The sequence below is a fragment of the Labrus mixtus genome, chromosome 14 (genome assembly GCF_963584025.1).
Source record: "Labrus mixtus chromosome 14, fLabMix1.1, whole genome shotgun sequence".
NCBI lineage: Eukaryota > Metazoa > Chordata > Actinopteri > Labriformes > Labridae > Labrus > Labrus mixtus.
Window position 1 is genome coordinate 12,776,154 of NC_083625.1, and position 24,326 is coordinate 12,800,479.

At 39.0% G+C, this 24,326-nt stretch overlaps 1 protein-coding gene across 1 annotated transcript in view; it reads right to left on the bottom strand.

The window, feature by feature from the left end:
• Window positions 1–24,326, bottom strand: part of LOC132988040 (gamma-aminobutyric acid receptor subunit beta-2) — a 58,294-nt gene that overhangs the window by 13,247 nt on the left and 20,721 nt on the right. Inside the window, exons 4-5 of the mRNA XM_061055134.1 lie at window positions 16,859–17,079; window positions 6,529–6,611 (exon numbers count right to left, since the gene is read on the bottom strand). Coding sequence (XP_060911117.1) covers window positions 6,529–6,611; window positions 16,859–17,079 — 304 coding nt within the window. The remainder of the gene's footprint in view (window positions 1–6,528; window positions 6,612–16,858; window positions 17,080–24,326) is intronic.

Sequence of the window (24,326 nt, forward strand, 5' to 3'; positions counted from 1 at the left end):
TAGAAGTCATGCAGAAACAGGACTGAATGGGAGTTTAAATCGAGAATTTCTTTTCGCTTTTGCAAGACTCATCACAGACAAGGAAATCTATCTCCTTGCATTCGGCAATCCGAGGCAAATTTGAAAACTCCATAATGATACAGCTTTTTAAGAATAAAGTGTTTATAGACCTGGCTTAAAATCAAGAGGTGAAGCCACATCTGGATATGGAAAATAAAATGTAGCTGCACCACCAGTAAAGGACAAACCAAAAGACACACAGTGACTGTGTGTAAAATTATTGAAATCATGAAACAAAAGGCTTGTTTCATCCACAGTGCATGGTGTGGGAAATGTGGTTGTTTGAATAAAAGCCTACAGGAGGAAAAGCATGTCATCTCAATGTATATTAATAGCCCCAGGATTTATGGTGCATGAGTAAAGACCTGTCCCCTTACAAAGGCAAACACATGCTTGCAAGGCCAAAAACCCTCCTACACACACACACACACACACACACACACACACACACACACACACACACACACACACACACACACACACACACACACACACACATGGACATCTCAAATCAACCCCCCTCAAGGACTGCCTCCATCTCGCTCTCCCCCTGTGAGCTGAGGCGGCTACTCCACTCTTAAATATGTCTCCGATGAATTTTTTATTTCGCCCAGTTCAAAGAGACTTTAGCTTTTCCTGGTGTCCAATTAGAAATGCCTTCGAACTTTTGCAGTACACAGCCAAGCCACAGCTGACTGCATGCCTGCATGGACAGGGACTGAACATCTAAAGCAAAGATAAATAAATAAGCCATGCAAGCCCGAGCGTAGAAGGCATTCACACTCCAGAGGATGTGTGCAATTTCTAAAAATGGACTCTGATGGGCACAGATATAGAGAGGAATAGAGATAGACAGTGGAAGCGGCTGTGTCCGTATGATGTGGATCGCTGGTGCAGAAAATATAACTATTACTTGGTAGAGATGCTGTAATGAAATTATAGTTTTACTGTGAGTTCACAGCAACTGTGCGAAATAACGGATTTAGACACAAAAGAAGGAATGTGTTTGTCTGTTATGGCAAGCATACCATTGGATGTGAAATTTGATCAAAGATTGAAAATGAACTCAATAAAAGTTTACTGATATGTTCTGATTATCTGCTTCCTGGAGAGGATATTTTGTCGCACACAAACTTAAGCTAAGGTGGCAATTCAGGGCAAAAATGCATATTTGTAGTAGCCAGTGTTTAACAGTTGAGTGACTTTACGTTTGTGATCATTTATTGAAAAGCTGCAAAGCTGCTGTACATGTAAGGTCCATGCTACATATTTTACTAGAACCACCCTCCTGCGAAGGTATGGCTCCCGCACAGTGCAGCAATGTAAACTGCATTACTGTAACAGTGACCCAGAACATCAGGTAGTTTAACCCGTTTAAATAATGAAACGATTGGTGTTTCCTTCCACTGACATAAAGTCCCATGAGGCCTACTATGCAAGGCCAAGTCCTAGATTACTTATGCATTAAAGAGATGCTGAGCAAGTGGTAACCAAATAAATGCAGGGTAACAGGCATGGATAGCAATCCAAACACTTTACAAAAACTCCTGAATATGAGGTTCAGAAACTTGGGCATTAATGTCACATTTACCTGGCCTCATAATAAGAATGATACAGTGAAAAACACGTGTGTTTTTCTTGGTGATTACATAGAGGAGTAACAGCCTCTCAGGTTACAGAAGAGCCTGAGAAACACTGTCTATCATCATATTTGTACATGTGCAGTGTTTGTATTACTAGAATCTATCATTGTTGCTTAACAAGAGTTTTGAGCCAAGCACTCACATCCTTTCTCACAAATCTTCATGGAACAAACGTTGAATCAAGGTTTACATTTAAATAAGCCAAAAGAGAAAACTGCCTTTTTTTATTCTGCAATTTGAAAATGTACTGAGTTTTAACAGACAGATATAATAAACAGTAATGTTAACATGTAAAATGGTCTTAGGTGAAACATTTTGTGACTTATTTAGATGCACGACAAAACAAAGAATTCAAAGTTACACTTGGGCTATAATCGAGCATTACACATCATGTCCATAACCTTTTGTTCGCAAAAAGTTAACTTCACAGTGCTCCTCTAAGTTTAGGCAGGAGTTGTGAGATTATTCCACTGAATTTTTGTTGTTGTTGTCATTTGGTACTTTTTTAAAAACCCTTTATATTCTCTGGCCCAACATATTATTATCTAAGCAGGTGGTAGGTTCCTGTTTTAGTCATCATGGACGGAAAGACATTAGAATATTATGTGAGAAAGTTTGAACACATTTGTATTAACTGTTTGTTCATTGTAGCAATCCAAAATACTGGTGAACAATGTGCAAATCTCCCACACCATTAGTCACAGGCAGCACGAGAAAAGTCCCCGGACTATCCAGAATGAATCATTTACTTCACTCCATGCCCACCACTTTGAGCATGAGGTTTAATAATCTCTTTCCTCACTCTGTATGAACCTTTTATTCATTTCACTAATGCTAGCCAATGATGAGTCAACAGGACGTGATTCTCATGAGAACAAAATAAAGAGGAATCAAATATATAAATGGGGAACTGGTTGGGGAAAAAAAGGAAAAACCTTGTTAAAGTGAAAGCTCTTATTAAAATACAATTTATGCAGGTTAAAACATGTTTTTGCTATAGTAATATAATAATAAATTGAATTTATATAGAGCCCTTTAAGGGACCCATGGACACTAAACAGATTAATAATTAATTAAAATGAATAAACATTTATTAAAGCTCTATTGACTGTATTTGTGCATGGTGGTGATGTTATAAAAAATAGTATTTAAACTCTCTGAAGAATTAGAGACAAATGCAGTTTTTCCATTCATCTTTGCATGAAACAATCATGCTGATACAGCAAAAAACATACAAAAAAAGCTTGTTACTGTGTTATTAGAAGTTGGTAATCAAACAAGGGTAGGGCATTCAACTTTGGCCTCGAATAAATCAATAAGGACGGCATACATTGAAGAAAGTTTGATCCATGATTGAGAATTTGTAGCTTTATATTTAACCTGTCAAAGCTTGACTTAAAACCAGGTTTAATCTGTGAGACATCTGAGCAATCAAATTCATTAAAAACAAGCCAACAGGTGGAAAAAAGAGCTGAAAATTATAACACTGAAAGATGAATAGGGAAGGGGCAGACAAAGAAAAAAAGACTAGATGCCAGGATTGCAACAAATAATAGATGCATCCAATGATTGGGAGAACAGAAAGAGCCCAGTTACAAAAGAAAAAAATAAATCAATCCTACAACCCAACCAGCCGTCATCAAAGACTATGCTAGACCTGAGGCAGTCTATACCAGCAGATATCCCTTTTAACTGTTGCTCAGTGAGTCTCTGAGCTCACATGAAACAACAGAGGGACCATGTGTGCCCCTTTTGTTTTCAAATTTCTATCTGCGGGGCACATCAAATCTTCAAGACATACTGTAACCACACACACACACACACACACACACATCTACGCATGCACACACACAGCATTTAGTACTCCCCAGCCAGTGTTTTTAAAGTTGTTGGGAACAAGCCTGTCACCAAATTAAAAGAGAAGGATGCGCGCTTGGGGTGCTGATGACTTGCCTACTGCACCGTTGCGAGGCAGACTCATTTGTAAACAGCAAATATCCCTCTCTGTCTCAGCCTTACTACATTCAAACAAGTGTGGGCATAAGGAACAGTATGAGTGAACATTTTCTGTTTACAAGCTCTACAACACCTTAGCAAACACACACCAGGTCCCCAATTAGGTACTTTTGCACGTTGCTCCCCGCTGGAAGAAAAACTATGGATGATAAATAACCAGTGTTGTAGATAGTTAGCATGAAGGTCATGCTCTCAACAACATCATGCACTCACTTCTGCTTCAACACTTTCTCCCCGGTCTGTGACCTTCTGTGCAGCATGGGTGTCTCTAAATGTGAGAATCAGGCAATGAGGCGCATGGTTTTCTGGCAAACCTGAGATACTTTTTCTGGGTGCTCAAAAACGTCACTGTTTCCTATTGTTTTTCTGGGTGGGGGGCTGGGGCGGGACTGCTCGCTAGACAAAAACTGAAAATTGAAGCCAGGAAACTCCTGGACCTCGCAACAGCAAGTATAAGCTGGTTCTAAATGAGTGAAGCTGTTGTTGTAATGCTGAAGCACCATATGGGGCCCAATGGTAGATACTGATAACTACATATAACCACTACAACATTTAATTCCCACCCACCTAAGTATGTGCTGATAATGACAAGAAAGTGTTATTTTTCAGTGAGCTAAGACATGCAAGACCACATGAGTGCATTGCTGACCGTAGTAGTATCATTGTCTTTGTGGCGTTTGTCCATTTGACATTTGTCAAATTCCTGACACTTATATTGCCTGCATTCCACCTTAAAGGAAATGGTTGGTTGTATATTGGAACCTCTGGGGAAATCAAAGAAATTGATTTTCACCAGTTGCCTCCGGTTGTACAAGACTGTGACTGTTATTAATCAATCCATAATGTCAGTCATATTTATGTCCCTTAATTTCAGGTTCACTTGGAAAGGAAACCTTTGCCACTGCTTATCTCTAACACTTCATCTTGCATTCTGAAGTCCATGCCAGGAAGAAGCAGTAGTGGACAGATTTGGTGTATATCCTGATGGGCAGTATACGTCTGATAAGGAGCTATGATGTCACCAATAAAGGAGAGGGGCGGTGTGAGCAGCTGGCAAGAGGTCACTTTGTCAAACGTGTTGAAAAACAGGTTTAATTGGTTTGTCACCTCCTGGCTCCCTTCAGCCATTTAGCCTAACAGCTTATAAACAAGACAGTTTCTCTCCTCAGTCCACATCTCTTTCACTCTAATCTGCCACAGCTTGATTTAAATTCCCTCTCTGCTTGTTTTCTCTCCACCAAAAGTTTTCTTTTCAGTTTATTTTGGACATTTTCACTGCCAGCTTTACTGAACTCAAACCCAGATGGCCTCAGTGTTACGTGTGCATAAACTGTGTGTTTTAGTTCAGCTTTTGAAATCAGCAAACTGTTTTCCTGGGTATTATAGAACTTGATGCAATGTGCAATTCAGTTAAAGAGTCTTATGCACACATAATGCACCAAGCAACACACATTCCAGTCCATTAGCTGACTACCGGACTGTGGAGTCTTCATGGATTCCTGTAACCACACTCCCAGAGAACTTAAGGGGCTGCTACTGGACAAATGGCCTGTAGCTTTCTGGGTACAGCTTATTTGTAAAGTGGCTATGGAGCTGTCTGCATCATTAGCCTTGCACAGAGAACGTTCCAGGACTTACTTTCAAATTCAGGGGAAAGGGAAAATTGCTGGGTAAGGCGATCATTGAGGTACTGTATGAGAAAATAGCTCCATAACAACTTTGTGGTACCCATACTTTCTACACAAGCCCTCTGCTAATATAATCAGACCTCTGTATAACCTCACCATTGTGCGATCTTGATTGCACAAAAACTTTTAAACTGCCTCTTTTGCTCCTTATGCTCTACTTCTTTTTGTACACCAGCACCAGCTGTAGGCCTCCAAGCTCGCTTGCACAGCTGAGTGCAACATCCTTTAGCCATCTGTATGTGACAACAACATTTGGAAGCAATTCCAGTCATCCAGTTGAGATCTGACTGAGCTTGTGCAAATTTAACCAGCTTGGTTTGGAATCAACTTTCATTTTCCATGTGATGGTAGATGAATTGCGAGTCACCTTTTTCTAGCCCAACATTACCTGCAAAATTCTCTTAGGTGCCAAGGAACAGGATCAGAAGGGATTTTGCATCAGAGCAAAAGTTAAAATGGTAGGTCATGCAAGATGCGATAGCCATTTTTACCCACTGCTTTAGTTGGACTCCTTGTAAATTGTCTTTATTTTAAACAAGGCCTCAGTTTTGCGGTTTGCATCAGCAATTGCTCTCCTTAATCATCCTCCTTAATCTTTTCCATCACTTCAGTAACAGGGACAGCACACATTTCAAAAAGCACTTCTTAGACAAGTGAGAGTTTTTCTTTGGTTGGATCTTCATACAAATAAGGATGATAAAATGTTCATTAAAATTCCTACCAATTTTTCAGTTGAAGAAGTATTTGTGCCCTTTGGTGAAGCTGAAATGACCAATTTTCATGCAATAAATTGCAGCTCTGAAATATATATCAGAGCTTGTATAGTATTTCTTTCTATGAAAGCTCAGATTATATTTAGGAATGCTTTATCAGTATTAATAGACTAGGTTTGATGGAAAATACTGTGATGAAAATATCCCAACTCTGAGAAAATCCTTGCTACATAGTGGAGCACAAATTGGTTGGACCCAGTTCTTTGCCTGTAGAGCTCCTGATAGCTGACTTGAACAAATGCACTGCCTATTCTTACATCAGTGCAGAGATTGATACCACTGACAGGAAACAAAATAGCAATATAGGAGAGGAGAAGGATAAATAATTAAAGGAAAGGATGTACTCACAACTTTCGATCTCCAGTGTGCAGTTCTGCTCATCCAGTGGATATCTTCTAAGGTCCATCATACAAGCAGCGGTGGTCGTGATTCTGAAAACACACAAGATGAAAATTATATTTTCATTTCACTGAAATGTTGTTGGAAAAATCAATATCTTTGTTGAAGAATCACAGTAAAACACAGCATCTTGTCAGCCATCCAATGATAAACAACCAATTGTTTACAGTTTACTTTATAACCTTATGTGAGAAATCAGAATTTTAGACAACCCTCAAAAGGCACTTGATACTCCTTGGTCTGCATATTGCCATTTGGTTTGGGGTTAAAGTGCTTGCTTGTTTCACCACAATTACAGTTCATACTGATGTTATTGTTACTGGTGATAAAGTTTTTTTCACCCATAAATATGAGCACTAAACCAGACTTCAAGTCTTCCAACCCATGTACCTCCAGGTAAATCCAGGAGACTTTGAGGGTTTGGGGTTGGTGGCAGCAGTGATGGGAAGTCCTTTGGGGATTACAGGGCCAAAACTAATCCTTATGTCCCAGTTTTAGCATTGTTTGGATAATCCCGTGTCAGGCCCACCTGAGATGCGAGTCACTGCAGGGATCAAGCTCTTTGGGACAGCGGTGGCATCAAAAGGCCAGAGATGACAGTGGTAGTGTTGTACTCTGACTACTTTGTGTCATATCAACATGAAATGTGTGGAATGAAAGGGAGTGTCTTACGACCATAGCAAATTCCCAAAACTTGCCTGGAATAACGACTACCAGGACTTCTGTGACTACAAGGAGAAATCCATTGCCTTTGGCATTGCATCAGCCATAATGCAATGCCAGAGGTTACTTGATTTTTTTTAATTATCTCTATTAACAGATACCTTCTTCCCATTGATTTATTCATGTGTGAAGCTCTTTTGTGTGAAATGTGCTATAAAAATAAAGCTAAATAAAGCTAAGCTAAGCCAATTAAAGGTGCTTGCAAAACTCCACAAGGACATGTAAAATATAAAGTAGGCATTAGAGGAGGGGACTATTACCTCAAATTCATATCACTGTATTCCTTTTTGCTTTTTTTGGTAACAGTATTATATCACAGTATTAAAAAGGATTGCACATATGAAGAAATATACCCTCTTTCTCCCCCTCAAAGAAGCCTGTTTGTTTGGATACCTTCCTCCTGTAGGCCTGTGGGTGGGAAACCAGAGAAAGATGTTTTTAAAAGTCACTGTGCGTTTAGTTCTCAGTATAACTTCTAACTGAATGTGTGTGGTTTGTGTGGTTTGTTTGTCTCCAGCGGAGATGTATTAAGTTGCTGCCGAAACACCACATTTCCTGTCATGACTTTTATTGTGAAAGATTTGGCGGAAATAGAATGTATTAATCATTAAAGCTTAAACAGAGCGGCATTTAGCGCAGCTTTTCACCAACACTGCAGTTTTCTTTGCAGCTGCACCTTCCACTACAAGTCAAAGCCACAGTCGCTTCTTTTAATCATCTTGGACTAAATGGAAGCAAGGCATCCGTGTAAACACATCTTTAAGCTGGAAGACTTATTGTAATGGAGATGCAGATCAGTTCCAGAACATATAATAGCCTATGTTTTAGCCCCAGACACCCAAACGTGTGTGTTTGAACCGGTGATGACGGTTAGCAAAAATCAATGTCGTCGCAATAGGTGAACGCAATAGGTGGCGGTATTGATACCGGTTTACAGCACATCCCTGGTAGGCATTCATCTTCACGGTAATTACATTATACTTCTTCTGCATCTCCAGATGGCTATGAAATTTAATGACTGTTTTGTTTCTTTAGTATAGTATCTGTTATATACATAAATAAGTATCTCTGAGCCTAGTGTCATCAAGGGAGCTGTTTTTATTGTATGTAATGAGCCTCTAACCCACTGTTTTAATCCCAACAGTGTTTAATAACAAAAAGTCTCAGTTATCCTTCACTTAACAGGTTTCATCTGAGAAACTATTGAATGACAAATGCAAATCCTATTATCCTTTAGCAGACTGAAATGGGATTTGAGGTTTAATCTCAGGCACCTGAAGTGCTACAAATCAACAGGACCTGACTCCATGGAACATGTTGAGAAAAGAAGATCAATAATGCTGAAGATTGTTATCTTCATTTCATCTGGGACGGCCTCAAGGGTGATCGTAAGGACACATACAAAAGAATTGAGGCAGAAGGGTCAGTGGAGTATTAAGATGACACCCAAGGCACGGCTTTGTGACGTATCCACAGGCAGAATCCAATTTAGTCAGAAAATTATGGTATCAAAAAAAAAAAAGAAGGCAAAACTCAATTTGAGCACAGTCAGTGATGGGAGGAAACCACTGACATGTTTTCTGTTTAAGGTGGCAAAATACTTTCTGTTAACCTAAAACTTAAAATCCATTTCAACAATACAAATCATTCGGAACATTCTTCACCTACCCATCTTTTTTTTATTCTACTCGAATATCCATTTTTCACTGAAGCATTTTTCTAACCAGAACATAAAACAAATTTGAATCACAGCAGTTTAAATAGATTATTAATGAAATCCTTCCACACAGACTTCCTCTACTATGCAAAAAAGAAAAATGTTCTTGCATGCTGATGGCTTTATAAAAGCTACAAACAGGATGACCAGAGAGATACTCCCTTCTGTTTCACTGCCCAATAACACTTTGTGTATATGTTGGCATCATAGCAATTACCCTATCAAAACAAATAGACAGGGGCTGGATAATAAAGGATAATAGCAGCAGCCAATCATGAGTCAATACACGAGGTTATGATGTCCATCAGGCTTTGTAACAGGAACCTAATGATGAGGTTGTGAGCAATGGGCAGCTGTTCTCCCCCAAGCTGCTAGTGAGAACTTGACTTCATCTGAGGGAGTCGCCACAGAGCAGCGCAGCATGGTGGGTAATCGTCTACGCACACCTGACAACATAGATACATTTGTGCCAGAGGAGAGGCTCATCTTGAGTCCCATCCTCTGTGTTACACATAAGCGATAATCACCCTTGTGTGTTTCTGTGCCTCTATCTATTTTGCTCTCTCTTCTCCTTGTTCTCTTTCTTTCACTATTCCATAATTCAGACCAAAAGCCACTGCAATGACAATCTGTTTTGCACTTAATAATCCATGTACGTCTGAAATCCAAGCTATCTTAGAATCGTGCAGTTTTATATTGGACATGAGTACAAATACTGCATGCGATATTATTATTTGTATGACGCAGCAATACGTTAATGCTTTGAGAAGCTGTTTGGTCATTTTAAAAAAAAACATGGTAACCAATTTCTGTCTGTGAATCATCTGCGTCTGTGTCTAAGCAACCGAGCTCGCCACAGGAACCATATGGCGAGCAGGTGGGCCCACACCTACGCAATTTGATAGAGTCCACTCAGTCATTTGGAGGTCAATCCAAAAACCAAGCACAGATTAAAGGCATACAAACAAAAAGTGTCAATAATTATCCCCCAAGCCCCAAGGTTGGTGCCTACAACTTCTCCAGGAGGCAGTCAATGCCAAAGTTTAGTGCTCAAAAATAAACCTTAAAGGGGACATATTATGAAAAATCCACTTTAACAGTGTTTTGAACACTTTCTTTGGTATGATATAATGACACAATTGTGATGCAAAGTGAAGGTATGGTGATAAGGCCAAAGAGCATCAGAGGTGAAATTGTTAAAAGAGCGCAGAAAAAAACAACATTTTAGGTTAAAGGTTTCAGGTGAGACTGAATGTTTCTGTCACAGCACAACCTTTCATTAGCAGTAAAGAAGTTCAAGGTAAGGGTACTCATTTTAACATGCAGTTTTTGTTGATACGACCTCAGGGGTTTCTGACCACCATTGAGACAGAAAGGTTGGTTCGACCTAAGAAGTTTGGACATCTTTGGTCTCCTTTTCTCTCTTTCTTGTCCCCTGTCTTTGTCAGCATTTACTTTTTCTCTGTTGGATTTGCCGTTGGTGATGGGGCTCTGTAGCATCCAAGTGTTTAACCAAGGAGTAAATTGCTGGTTACTTCCTGGCAACTTTCTGAACTCTGTGTCAAGATGGAGTCAGCGGTGTAGAACTGAGAGCAAAGAGCCTCTGGCAGAAGCTTTAAAACAGACTGTCTGGGAAAGAAAGGTAATTCATGTTTGTGTGGGGTAAAGTGTGCGCGCCTGTATATGTATGTTACGCTGCTGTCATTTGGGTCTTGTGTGTGCATATAAGTGCCTGATTGTGTTCAGAGGGCACTCCATTTAACCTCACATACTTCCCTTCTTGTCCCATCCATTAAATGATGTAGACGCATTTCTTGCTCAGTCTTTGTATAGTGCCTTGTTGCCTGGTTGCCGCCTCAGGACACTGCCAACCTGCACCAACTGAGCCCCATATGTTGCATCACCTGGAGTGGCCTTACATGTTTACTAGACTGTGCTCCAAGACTCTGCTTCTCGATGGAAAAATCTTGTGAGGTCAAATCAGGGCCAAGTAGCCCTAAGGGCTTCCAGCAGTCAATGGGATTCAGACCAAGTAGATGGTTTGACTGTTGTTCACATAATTGAGAACAGGCATGCTCAGTGAGAACCACTCAGATTTTTGTCAAATCCTGTTCATTAAACGTCCTCTGTTTATGCCTTACAGTAGGCGGGACTAGGACCATACAAAGTTTGGGTTGGCGCAGGTGTGTCCATTTGGTGTGGCACGTTCGAAGTTACCACATGCTGATGTCATGGGGGAGGGGGTTGGGGTTAAGTTGGTTTTGCTTCATTCACTCATGTCCATTTTGAGAACCCCTTTAGTTTTATTTTGTGACATCTGTTCGTTAACCTCACACCCTATTTATTTGTATCTTTAAGTTGATTTATAATAAAATGACATATTTTAAAAGCCCAGTTGTTGTGATCTTGGATTGTGCATTTTGTATCCTTGTTAGGGAAAATAAAAAACATTTTTTCCAGAAAAACAACAACAAACAAAAATAATATTTTTGACTTTACTCTAGTAGTTGGTATGGTCTCTGCCAAATTGCTGTTATTGTTTTCAAATCTCTTAAAGTGTTAAGGGTTGAGATACGAAAAAAATAACTGTGAAGTCTGGATTGGATCTCAGTCTGTATATCAAGACTCCAGTACTCTGAGTCTTATCTAAGCAAGCAGTTCAGAACGTCCAGCTCTGAAGCTGTTGGTGGAGGTTGGAAACACGAGACAGCTGAGGTCACAGTCAATGGTTTCGATGTAAATTTGAAGTAAACACAAACATAAGGTAACTGCTAGACCAGGGGTGTGGGTGGACTATGTTTCAAAGCTGTTTTTTTTTTAACTAACACAGAAGTTGACTAATAATGGTACAATGTATGAAAGCCACCTTTAATTTCACAACAGACCTGAACACCTCTCTACTACTCCCTACAGAGTTCCAGAGCTGCATTAATTAGTATTAAAGAAATAACAGTATTCAAAGTGTAATCTTCCCCCACAGCCAGCTGGTTCCCACCTACAAGCTATTAAGAAAACATAGGGAATACACAGCCAATGGAACCAAATCACTTGGAAGCTGTAACATAATTACATATTTCATAAAAAATCCCTGCTATTTAATGTTGGAAGCGAAAATATTGACTTTTATGTTTTGTCAACCTGATACTGGATTATTTCAATCAGATATAACTCATTAATACTAATCACTCTGCCATAGTAATTTGCTTTTGCACTGTACAGTAATGCTTTCCAAATGCAAATTGTGCTATTTGCTGGTTTTTTTTTGCTTCACAGGTAAAAGAACGCCCTTCAAAACGTCTTATTGAGTTTAGAGGATTGATGTTGTGGTAGTACAAAGAACACCAGCTTGCATGTAAACATGTTTGCAAATGGATTCACATCTGGTTTCAGCCCACGAAAATGGCCAATTGTTGTATGTATTCTAGCCGCCATTATAAATTCCTTGGATGAATTGGCAGTGCAATGGCAATTAATCTGATAATGTATTGAATGGGAGGTTTTCTTTGTTATCAGCATCTATGGACTCTCTGCATCCAATTACCTTTCCAAGAAAGGGCCTCAATGAGAAGATTCTCTTATTCAAAACTGCAGCTTCCTGTTTGTTTGTATGAAAATGTGATGTAATATTTTTGGCAAATTGGATGGGCAGATTGATATTAGTCTATTGACAATGTGTTAAAAGTGTTTTGTAGCTTCACAAGTTTTTCCAAATTAACCTATATATTGTAGTATGGAACTTAAAATAATGAACGTAAATAATACTCAATGTCTTTTTATCTAAATATATATTTTTTTAATCTAAATAGTGTCAATTTAATATTTGATCAGGCTATCTTTTCTACTGGCTTCTAAAATTACCCCCCGTCTTCACTTCAGGGACCATTTCATAAAGTTTATTGGCCTATTCAATAAAATAACTACCTCATTTTAATTAGGGTTTCATTGGGCAGTGATATACTGTATCTGCATGTGCTGCGTTGACTTCTGGCTCTCACTGGCCAACACAAGATTCCATGACCAATTTAGGATTTGTAGGAATCTGGCCATCCTACTACACTGAATGTCAAGGGTGATGGATTTCCTTTTTTTCAGAGTTTGAATATAATCCCACTTCATCCAAAGTAATACATGCACTGACTTTGTGTCACAACTTCTGCAGTGAATTGGGGATGTACAAAACCACATTCCAAGTGGTTTTGGCTTTTTGATTTCTGTATTGGATTATGAGTTGATGGTTATCTATTTTCACTCAAATGTCCAGACAGTAAGATGATTTCTAATATTCTGAGTTCCATTTTAACATAATCTGATGTCAGGGGCAAATGTCTGGTGCCCCTCAGTAGCCTTTTTCTGAATGCTTTTGACTACTCTTGATGTTCTGAGCAACTGCACACATTGGCTCTGATCCGTGATAGAAGCACTTTAATGTTATGATCATGCAATATTCTTATTGAGTATATGGTGGATGAAGTCACATTGGTGATGTCACAGTGATGTTTTATAGGATTTATACTACTCTGAGTACAGTATGTTTAGGATGACACAGGTTTTTTTTCAAAATCCCTTTATTCCGAAACTGCAATAAACTTCAAAGGATTCATATAAGGACACCGTCAAAGGCCATCAAGCATTGTGATTAATGCAGTGATTTCAATGAGTGGGAATCTGTTGTGTAATGCTTTGCGTTTTTTAAATTTGATCCCAGTTTTGATCCAGGGAGAATGGTTGTGTCAGTGAGTGGACTGTACATTTGACAGAAAGGGTTTTTCCAGAGGATTACTGATTTAATCTGACGACAATAAAAAGTATCCATAAGCACAAAAAGGGTATTCTAAAAAAATCAGTTGACTGCACTGAAATATTTGTACACAAAGTTCAAGAGAGGTTCCCTAACAATAACACACCATAAGAAATCATAGCATCAATGGCACAGAAGTCTATTTGGGTCTGGCACATGTGGGGTAATACGTGGGCTAAACAAGGAAATGTCTTTAAGGATACTAGGATTTGATTCCCTCGATAAACAAGTTTTCATTCTTGACAGCTTTTAACAAAATTAGCTATCTAACATTCACTTAATACATGTTAATTATGCATTACCCCTGATTTATCACATAAACAATAGTTTTGGTGCCTAAGCATAACCAAGTCCAACATTTACAATTATTGTTGGGTGCCCAAAAGTCATAATTCATTAATTGTTTTCCCACTAATTTTAATTTTTTTTTAAAGCCAAACCAGATATTGTATATGTATTATTTAAACCTAAAATCATTTCAGATATAAAGTGTTTATGAAACAACTGAAGATAATACTAATGATTTGTGTTCATTACCTACAAAAGTAAAAAAGATAGTCTTGAAGAATATAGACCACTTCTATAGAATTATTTTTAATGCCTGTCATCAAGCCAACAGATTGGTGTCAAATTCTGCTATTTATAGCAGGCTGCTAAATGTGCCTTTGTTTACATTTTCCATGGTGGAATTTCACAGTGAATGGTCTATTTGACATTTCAAAGGAGTAAGGAGGAGATTCTTCCCGAGACAATTCTGCTTACATACAGTCAGTAGCTACAGGACAAGTTCAGTGAAGAGAAAAACACTGCTTTGGCCACATGGGGTGGCCAAAACAAAGTGTAAGCTCCTTACAGTAGAAGGATACTAGAGGGTTTAATTTGTGTGTATGTATTGGATCACTGAAAACTGTGCTGTATCCGAACAAGCTAGAAGTAAGAACATGTTTTTCAAAGTCACAATGTAAACTGTTGTGCAGAACCTGAGAACATTACAACCCACGGAACACCTTAACAGGCCTGTGGTTGACTAATTAATATGGACTGATGAACAAGACCAAAAAGATTTTTCTCTAACCCTCTCTCCTTCTGTGTCTCCTTTCTCTCTTCTCTCTTTCTCTATTTAATTCCTCTCTCCCAGAGCAGTGCCAATGTGCTGCCACGGTGGCCATTAAGATGTTATGGTTTTCAATAACTTTTTATAGAGTTTGGGCATTCGAGGGCTATTTGCAAAATGAACTGATGAGACAACATTGATGTGTGAGAAGTGCAATGTAATCATGTTACCTCTGAGAGGTTAAAGCTCAGTGGAATGGGTCAATCAATTTATATGACACAATAGGGAGTTTGTTTTTGGCTACATGAAAGCAGAAGGGACATGTCATATTTACATATCAAACATGCAAGCCTCAGCCTGGGGAAATATTCAGAATATTAAATAAAGGGCCCTCCCCAAACAATGTTGTCTAAAAAAAGATCAAACCTTTTTTTTACAGAAAAGTTGTATTCATCTCTGTAGCTTTGAGAGTGTCAGCAAACTTGATGAATGTTGAAAGCTGTCATTTACTGAGAAACACATCCATATTTTGAGTATATTGTAGAAATCAAAACCATATGCACAGCTTGAGTGAGATGAATGGATGCGTCAATCAAAAGACAAGATTCCATTTGAAGCCCGAATTAAATAAAAAATCCATGTATTGCTCAAAAAACAAATGTCAATGTTCCATTCTTTGTTAATAGCTTTTTATTATCTAAAGAAGGGAAGATGGCCGTTTAGAGAATCTGAAAAGAGGCTTCTATTATTTTGAGCCTTCTAAAGCAGCGTGTCTGTGTACACATTGTTGTGATTGACAAACAGGCTTGCAAAGCTGGATGTTGGTGAAGCAAAAAAGAAAAATATTGCAACCACAGATAAACAGTGTATCCAAGGTGCTGACAAATAAGAACCACGCAATCTGACCTTAGCTTGAAAACAATCAAAGTAATGCGAATGAATGTGCAATGTGAAATGTGAAAGTTAAGAAGCAAAATAGTGTGGCCTGCTTGATTCTCATAAAGTTTCTTCTTTATGCAGATACAGTTTAATATAGACAATACAGATTTGGTCAGTTTTAGGAGTGGAAAATTAAGTCTAACAGTCTCTTTTTCACTTACAGATCATCTACTCAGTGCAGAAACATCGATGAAGAGCAGAATTTATAGTTACAGAAGACTTTAGTTGGTTAGGTGCACAACTGCCTCAATGAGAACACAAGTAGGTCATTTCATCAACAAAGTAATTTTCGCTTAGGGGCAACATTGCACCTTACTCCAGTTTTTTTTTCCATCTGGCTCTAATGAGCTAATTACTGACAGAGTCCAATGTGTCAACTGTCGACTCATTATTTAAAGTTGCTTGAGATTATGTTCCTCCCATGTTGTTATTTGGTTTTTTTTCAACAGGAAGTACACTACAAAGTTTAAGTAAAAACAATTTGACAACATAGTTTTCTTTCTTTTTCACTACACTTAAACAATACCACACCAGAGGGAGTTCTGTGACTATCAGCACGGCTGTGATCCTGTCACAGGCACGATATTCAGTACAACAGCACAACCTCTCATATAATATTGCTTTAATACAACAGTTGTACAAGCAGTTTATAGAAGTCAAGTGAAAAAGAAACAGCAGATGATATGGTTTTTGTTATTTTATCACTCATGGCGTTGACAACACAACTTCTACAGTTCTGCAAATTGAGGGAGGTTGGACTGTTACAGAGAAATCCAAACATGTTTTCTAAGTATTTTTTACTTATTATTAGTCTGCTTTCATCATTAACTATGAACAGAGTGGTTGTGAATGTTGCTTTGATTGCACGTGTACCAGCTTAATCAATCAAGACACACCCTTCTGCTTTCATCTTAATTAAATATGTTCAGAATATCTGGGCTGGATGTAAAAAAACAGTCCCAGTAATGTTGTAGTCTATTTCAGCACTCAAATCCAAATATCTAAACCCTTGGTCTTGGTGTTTTTTCTTAACAGATTAATACCTCACCTTAGACCGTACAGGACAGTACCATCCGGGTGCAGCCGGATCATTCTGTTCTTCACAGTGACACCGTGGACAAACGATTTCTTGTCGTTGAGGAAGTAGGTGTCCGGAACCCAGAGCTGATCCGCCACCCGGTTATCTAAGGTCAGGTTGAGCGGGATCTCAGAGTAGGACAGCCGCTTGTCTCGCCAGGCCTGCTGGAAGTACATCGTCAATGTGTAGTCCTGTATGTGCACAGACAGGGAGCAAAGGAGGACAGGGGGGGAGGGGGGGAGGGGAGAAGAGGACAGAGCCAGAACATCAGAGAGGAAGCAGACAGGTGAAGACGAAGAAAAAACAGAGGAAGGAAAAAGAGGGATAAAAGAAAGGGGGGATGGAGAGAAGGAGGGGAAGAGAGGGTTACCCCAAAAGCAACCATTTTTACACTGCTTCTCTGTAATACATTTGCACTGCCTGCTCTCAGATAAGACCAGACTATAGGCTTCAATATTAGATGAAGCTCACTTAAAAGCAAATGGAACAGTAGCACTACAGGCCCAAAAAAAAAAAAGTACAAAGCAAAGGGGAATATCTCTCTTTTTATAGAAACATGAGGTTAAGACAGAATGTGTGAAATATGTGAGTATATGAATCAGAGAGGGGAGAAAAGACAGATGGTTGTGCTCCTGTGTGTGCCTGTGTGTGCATTTGGAGTCTGTTAATATATGATAAAAAAAATTGTGTGGCTTGTTCAGTTGATTGTGCATGTTTTTGTGTTTTTGTGCATGGACATGTGACACACGCTCAAACACACATAGAAGAGAGACTGCGTGTTCCAGACAAATGAAAATAACCTCCAAGCAACCTCAAAAATCTGTTTTTCAAAATATCTCCTACATGCTCTATTTGCTTTGACAGTCGCCGTCTTTCTGGGATTAAGCTTTGTTTGTGAAATGGGCCTCGATGTGTATTACTTGAATAACATATTCACCCATTTTCTTTTGTTCATCATCCCAGAACCAGAGTGGTAAACCGTCCACTCCCGTCACATCATGTCATGCACAGACAGCAAGGAGCTTTTGAAGGGACTGTATACGTCTGATTAACATAGAATGCTCACACATCAAAGTGTAATGGACAAAATATGCATGTTTCTTAAACCATATACAGTATGGACAGTGTACACATCCTTTTGAAAAACTTCAGAAATATCTCCCCTTATGCATAGAAAACCTGTCCATGCAGCAGTATTGCTGAGGAAAGCCTTGTTATTTTTGTTTCCATTTGGCACCACAAAAAAATGGATGTATTGATGTAGGGTTCATTCCATCCTGCCATACATCCATCATCCATACATCCATACATAATCCATACCACTTCACTCAGTCAGGGATGTGGGGGGCTGGAGCCAATCCCAGCTGTCACTGGGTGAGAGGCAATCACAGGGCTGACATATAGTGACAAACAACCAGTCAAACTCACTTGAACACATACTGGCAATTAAGAGTTTGGACTCCAGGAGGAAGCCGGAGTAACCAGAGAGAAGCCATGCATGCATCAGGAGAACATGAAAACTCCACACAGAAAGTCCTGAGCAGGGATTCTAATCGGGAACGTTCTTGCTATGATTAAAAAAATTACAGCGTTGCAAACTTTTATGAGAAAATGAATAACAATTGATGAAAAAAACCTATACAGGTCTTGATATAAACTGTATACTCTTAAATTATGATTACAACCATTCAGGTTATTGGTTGTGATTAAACTCAAGGATGCATCTTCATCTGGTGCCACAAAACCCGCATCAAATACTTTAGGTTAATATTTCATAAACATTCAGAGCAAGTTTGATTGCTTGCAGTAAAATTCCCTGATGCTAAATCTAGGACACGATAAAACAGTCAAGCAAGCAGTCAGATGCTCATGTAGCTCACTGAAGTAAGACGCTTACCAATCAAACATGAAAAACTAAGTTAAATAAACTTGCTGTCGCATGGAACTTTTTTTTTGTCATGACTGGCACATCCGCTTCCTGGCAAGAGGCTGAACATGCATTTTTGAAATGCCCGTCGGCTACAGATCTGACAACCCACAGCACCTTGGGATCTAGAGGCTTGGATATTGACTGGATGAAGTCAGAGAAACAGGGGCAGCTTCCATCAGTGAAAGACTTGTTTGACTCTAATAGGTTTTGTCATGTTGTTGTTGTTGTTGTTGTTGTGTGCACCCTATTTGGCTTGGGGTGCTGGCAAATATGGGTTTAAAAGTTGAGTTTTTCTAAAGAAATAAACAGTGGCAATTCTAGTGTTCAGCTCTATAAATGGACTTGGAATAGAGTGATTTCGGTAAATCCTCGATACAGGTCAAAACTTCTACCGTTGATTTTCCAATGTGCATTTAAATCCTGAATGTCTTGTTCGTGTTGGTTCAGAGAAAAGCATTTGAAGTGGTACATCTAAAGCTTAATGAGGCAGATCATTTTTTTTCTCACAGAATGAAAAATATCTCTCTCTACAAAAGAACTAAGGGTCTGATATTTGGCTGGCCTTATTTTAGCACCAAAGATCATTGGCTACACGTGCTGCCTTCCCAACACTTCAATCCCTGCTTGGTGGTTATGTAACAGCTCACGCTCCACTCTCTCTCGCATGCTGTGCACCACAGCGACTGTGGCTGAAGAGAAGCTTGTTGCCATGTAGTTCTAACTATAGTTTGTAACTATCTCAACTGCACTCATCAATGCCCAGCAACAAAGAGGAAGGAGGGTTTACTCTGATGTATGAAACATCAGGGAGGCTTCTCTGCCCCTCTTGAGGGCACCTACTCGCACAGGCACAAAGAATCTCCTCGAGTCTTGTAAGAAATGTGGACACTGAAAATTGCATCTGCATTATGTCTATCTCAGTGTGCAGTAGTTAAATAGATACTCAGCCTGTAATAACTTAGGTGTGATTTTGATGTTCTTATCGGTTAATGTACCTAGAAGTATTTTGCCTATACATCACTGAAATGCAACCATGTTACAACCTGAGGCACATTAAATTTTCCTCAGCAAGTTTAATCTAGACAGATATCACAGTTAAGCTGATTTATTATTGCTAACCTGACTGCTTTACTTTTTTTTTTTTAAATTGACAGTGGAGCTTTGCAGGTGCCACACTGATGTCAGTATTTAGAAGCTTTGGACCACAGCTCAAGCAGCTGTGCATGAAACTGACTGATAAGACACTACATCAAGAAATCACATAAGCGCTATTTATCTCAGCAACAATTATTCATTAGTATTTTTTTGATACTGTTTTTTTTTTTTTGCATGATGTTGTTGATGTGCGGGTACATAAATGTGTGTTATTTTCTTTGCGTGTTGTTTTGATGTTCTTATGAGATCACAGCCAATCGCTGAACAGGGAGAGAAAAATACAGCTGTGATTTTTGCACTGTAGTGCAATGGGTAAAATTTCAGTATCTAAAGTGTCCTCTGCTAAATGTGACAGCAGGGATTGGATAACAAGAGTCCTGATCTTGTGTATCACATCACTTAGCACTCATAATAAGCATCATTTGTTAAAGCCATCAGCGACTCTAGCATATGCGCACTCCTCCGCAGCACTCTAGCAATCTAAAGTACTCTTAAGTAGCTGTGAAGAAAACTGACACTGTTGTTGGAGTAAGAAGGTGCTGTGTGACGTGGGACGTACTTATAAACTGAGTGACTGTTGCCATTGTCATCCCTGAGAGCCTATTATTGCAGCACTGTCTGCTTGTGGTTTGCTTTGTGGGACGGACTCTGTGGTGGTGCCACTGTGGCTAGTTTACTGTGAACATAAAGCTCTCCTCCTAGACAGCTATAGTGTGCCTCTCTGTTTCTCTCTCTGTGGGTGGTGGTGGAGGAGGAGGTTGTAAATCTGCAGAATAACTGCGGCGGCTGTGTGCGTGTAAGTGCAAGGGAGGCTGTCATAACAGCAGTCATAATGAGCACCAGTATATAAACTATGTTGGGGGGAGAAAGATGGTGCAGAATAAAAAAGAGGAAGGAAAGGAGACAGAGAAGCATACAGGGGGAGTCATGTTCATGTATGAGAGCAGAATATGCTATCCTGACAGGCAGCTAAAAGGAGCAGAAACCAGAGTGATCATTATTATATTCCCACACTCAAGCTTGTGCAGAGTGTGAGAATCCATTAGATCTAATTTCCAGTTCTGCAGAACACTTCCTGCTGTGTAAATGTTCCCTCATCCAGGAATAAAATATTTAGAGTAACAAAGTCTGAGTTATAGAACTTAGTAATACAAGTCCTTAAAAAAGAACATTTTCAGTGCAGGTTAAGAAAAACACTGAAAAATTTAAGTTCATGCCCGTCATTCATGAAAATCTCCCTTTTTTTTAAGAAAAACCCAACAATTTCTTAATTTTATCACCTGAAATATTTTTTTTTTGTCAAGCCTCAAGAAGTCATATGACTAAATTTAACTGATGTGCAAGTAGTATAAGCCATATGTAAACTTTAAACTGATATTTACGCTTCTGGGTTAAAAAATACATAACATTCCACATTGAGGGAAACAAATTAATTTTGAACCTAGGTAGTGAAATCCTCTCGAAAGAACTGTATGTAAATTCTGCTGCCTGGGGGCGCTCAACCAATACAAGAACAAAAGGTGAAGTCCAGGCTGGCAGAGAATCATGGCAGTGATTCTACATGCAACTTCACTCCCACCCCCAGAAAAACGAACACAGAGTTGACTGTATTGAAAACAAATGGGTAGAAAAGACCATTGGAAGATAATTTGTTTACCTAACAGCTAATGTAGCCAAGTATCATTTACATTACATGTTTATCACAGCACTACATACAGCAACAATACGGCAGCTTTCAGTAGCAGTTCCCACTGCAATGACTGGTGTTTCCACGGCAACGTTAAAGATGTTGTGTCTATAATGGCGGCTCTGTAATGGCGCGAGACATGTTCCGTTACAACTATAAAATGAAGGATTTCTCTGGGTTTGATAACTGCTGGAAATATTTGATGTAATGCAAGTACTCAATAAAAATATATATGTTAAGTCAATTTTAAAAAGATTTAGCGTAACAATTTGACATATTGTATCTTAGAATAGAAGAACTAAGGAAGTCAGACATTCCAGTTTTTCCATTTTTGTGTATTCCAAAAGTAAATTTCTGTTCCAGATCTAGTACTAGAAAAAAAACATTTATAGGAAAAATTGGATTAAAAGCTGGTGCTTGGTGGCGGATTGCAAAGTAGCTATGGCCAGAAATTAACAGTTATAATCTGGAGCTATTGCACAAACATCATGTTAGTGAACGTCTCTCAATAGGGGATCAATAAAGTTTATCTTATTTTGCTTACTGCACTAACAGTATGAGCTCTATATGTCCTGTAGTTGAACCTACAATTTGTGACAAAGCCCAGCCTACACACTCTACAATCTAGCTCAGATGATGTGTTCCCAAAATAACTTTGGGAAACTTTAACTTTTGGTTTCATAACTCAAAGGGTACATTTTACAGCCAGAGTCACTGTGTGGGCGGATCTCTCAGACAATGTCAGAGTTTACAGACAGAGCTACTTCCACAGAGTAAACTTCAGTCAAGCCTTCAGGCAGCCAAACAGTGTAAGGCTAATGGATATTAATATTGAATATGATATGATTTATTGACTACCTGTTAGGCATGCACATTTACAGTAATCTTTACACTCAAGTACATGACCTCATGGAAGAGTACTCTCTAATCACGTACTTTTTTTCCGTAAAAAAGAAAAGAAAAACGTTGGACACCATTTTCGTTACTACATGATTAGCTAATCTGTGTCTTCCCTCTGGTATCATCAAAACAATGTGCGCTAACAGGGTTACAAATGATGTGAAGTGAGACTGCCTGTTTCTATCTCTGCTTGTTTCTCCTTGTGGTTTAAGCGCAAGTGGTTAAGGAAAAAACGTATGTGCTACTACTGAAATGTTAGTGAATTACGTCAACAAAGAGTACTCGTACCCGATCCCTACTACCTGTAGGTTCCTGTAATGCTAAAAGGATTTGTAAGTATATCTTATAGGATTATGAGCCACTATTTAGCATATGTCAAGACTTGCTCGCTCAACCAATTAGCCTTAAATATCTACAATCTAAAACTGTTTGCCTCAATCTATATCCTCCAATGTCCTGTCCACTAATCTATTGCCCACCAAAGCATCACATGGTCCCTATTGGTCTGCAAAAAGTATGAATAAATTATATTATAAAGCATTAATATCCTAATAATATTATCAGGAATCCTACTAAGGCCAACACAGTTGCAGCAGGCTGCTGTTCCATATTAGTCTGGTTTTGCTAGAGGTTTCTGCCACTTTTATTTTCTTAATGTTTCAAAATTAAAAATTCTGTGCTAATATTTAAATAATTGGTCATGAATTAGCACCATACAAATAATGATTTATTGATTGGTACAATTAATGTTGAGTTAAAAGATATGGTAAAAAAATGGCAATGCAAATGGTTAAAATAACTTTAAATCATGTCATATAGTGGTGTAACATAAATAATGTGGGGAGGTGTTCATGGTTTCAATGTGGTTTTTTGAGTCTTTGACATCACTCTTATGAACTACACTCTGAGGGACAAGAGTCATGCTTTACATCTCCACTAGAGGCCCTCCTCAATGAAACATGAACCTAGATCAAAAGTTTTTTTTTTTCTTATTACATGGCGGGTACAAAAAAAAGAGTATGAACTAAAATGTGAGGCCAAATGAAAAAAACATAAATGGAATTGAGGGAAAGACTAAAACATTGGACCAGGAGATGATGGAGAACAGTTAGGGGGTTGATGAAATGTGATGGGAGGATGATGTGGACCGAGGAAGGAAAAGAGGGGCTTTAAGTCTGCAGGGAGAGAGAACGGAGAGGGGAGAGAATGAGGATGACTAAACAGCGAGTACTTTGTATGTTTCTTTCTTCCCGCAGTATCCCCTTGAAGCTGGTTTTTCCATTTGAGTGCCGTGGAATGGTGTGGTGAGTTCGCTGGAAGGAAAAGAGGGTCGAGGGGGGTGTTGTAGGGTTTTTATAAGGGTGGGTAAATGAAAGGCACTGGAAAGCTCAGTGGAGCAGTGATGCAAATTGCTTTTATTCTCATAGCTCTTCACTTCCAGTCTCTGATTTCAGCACCAACAATGACCTCCCTTTGCTACCTTCCTCAACCCTCTCTCTTTTTATCCCTCTTCTCATGTGCCCTATCATTTTTTTTTTTACCCCTTTCTTGCGTGTGATTTTTCTTCTTTTTCATCTCCCTATTCTTTCACACAAGTTCCCTTCCATTTCATTCCCCCTATGGCTTCCCTCTCTCTCTTATATGTTCCCTCTCCATGTTTGCAGCTCAATCTCAGAGGAGTTTCTGTTGCATCTATTTGCATGTGATAAGAGCAGCAAAAAAAAAAAGGAAGAGTTAACACATGCTGAGTGTGAATAGCTTAGATC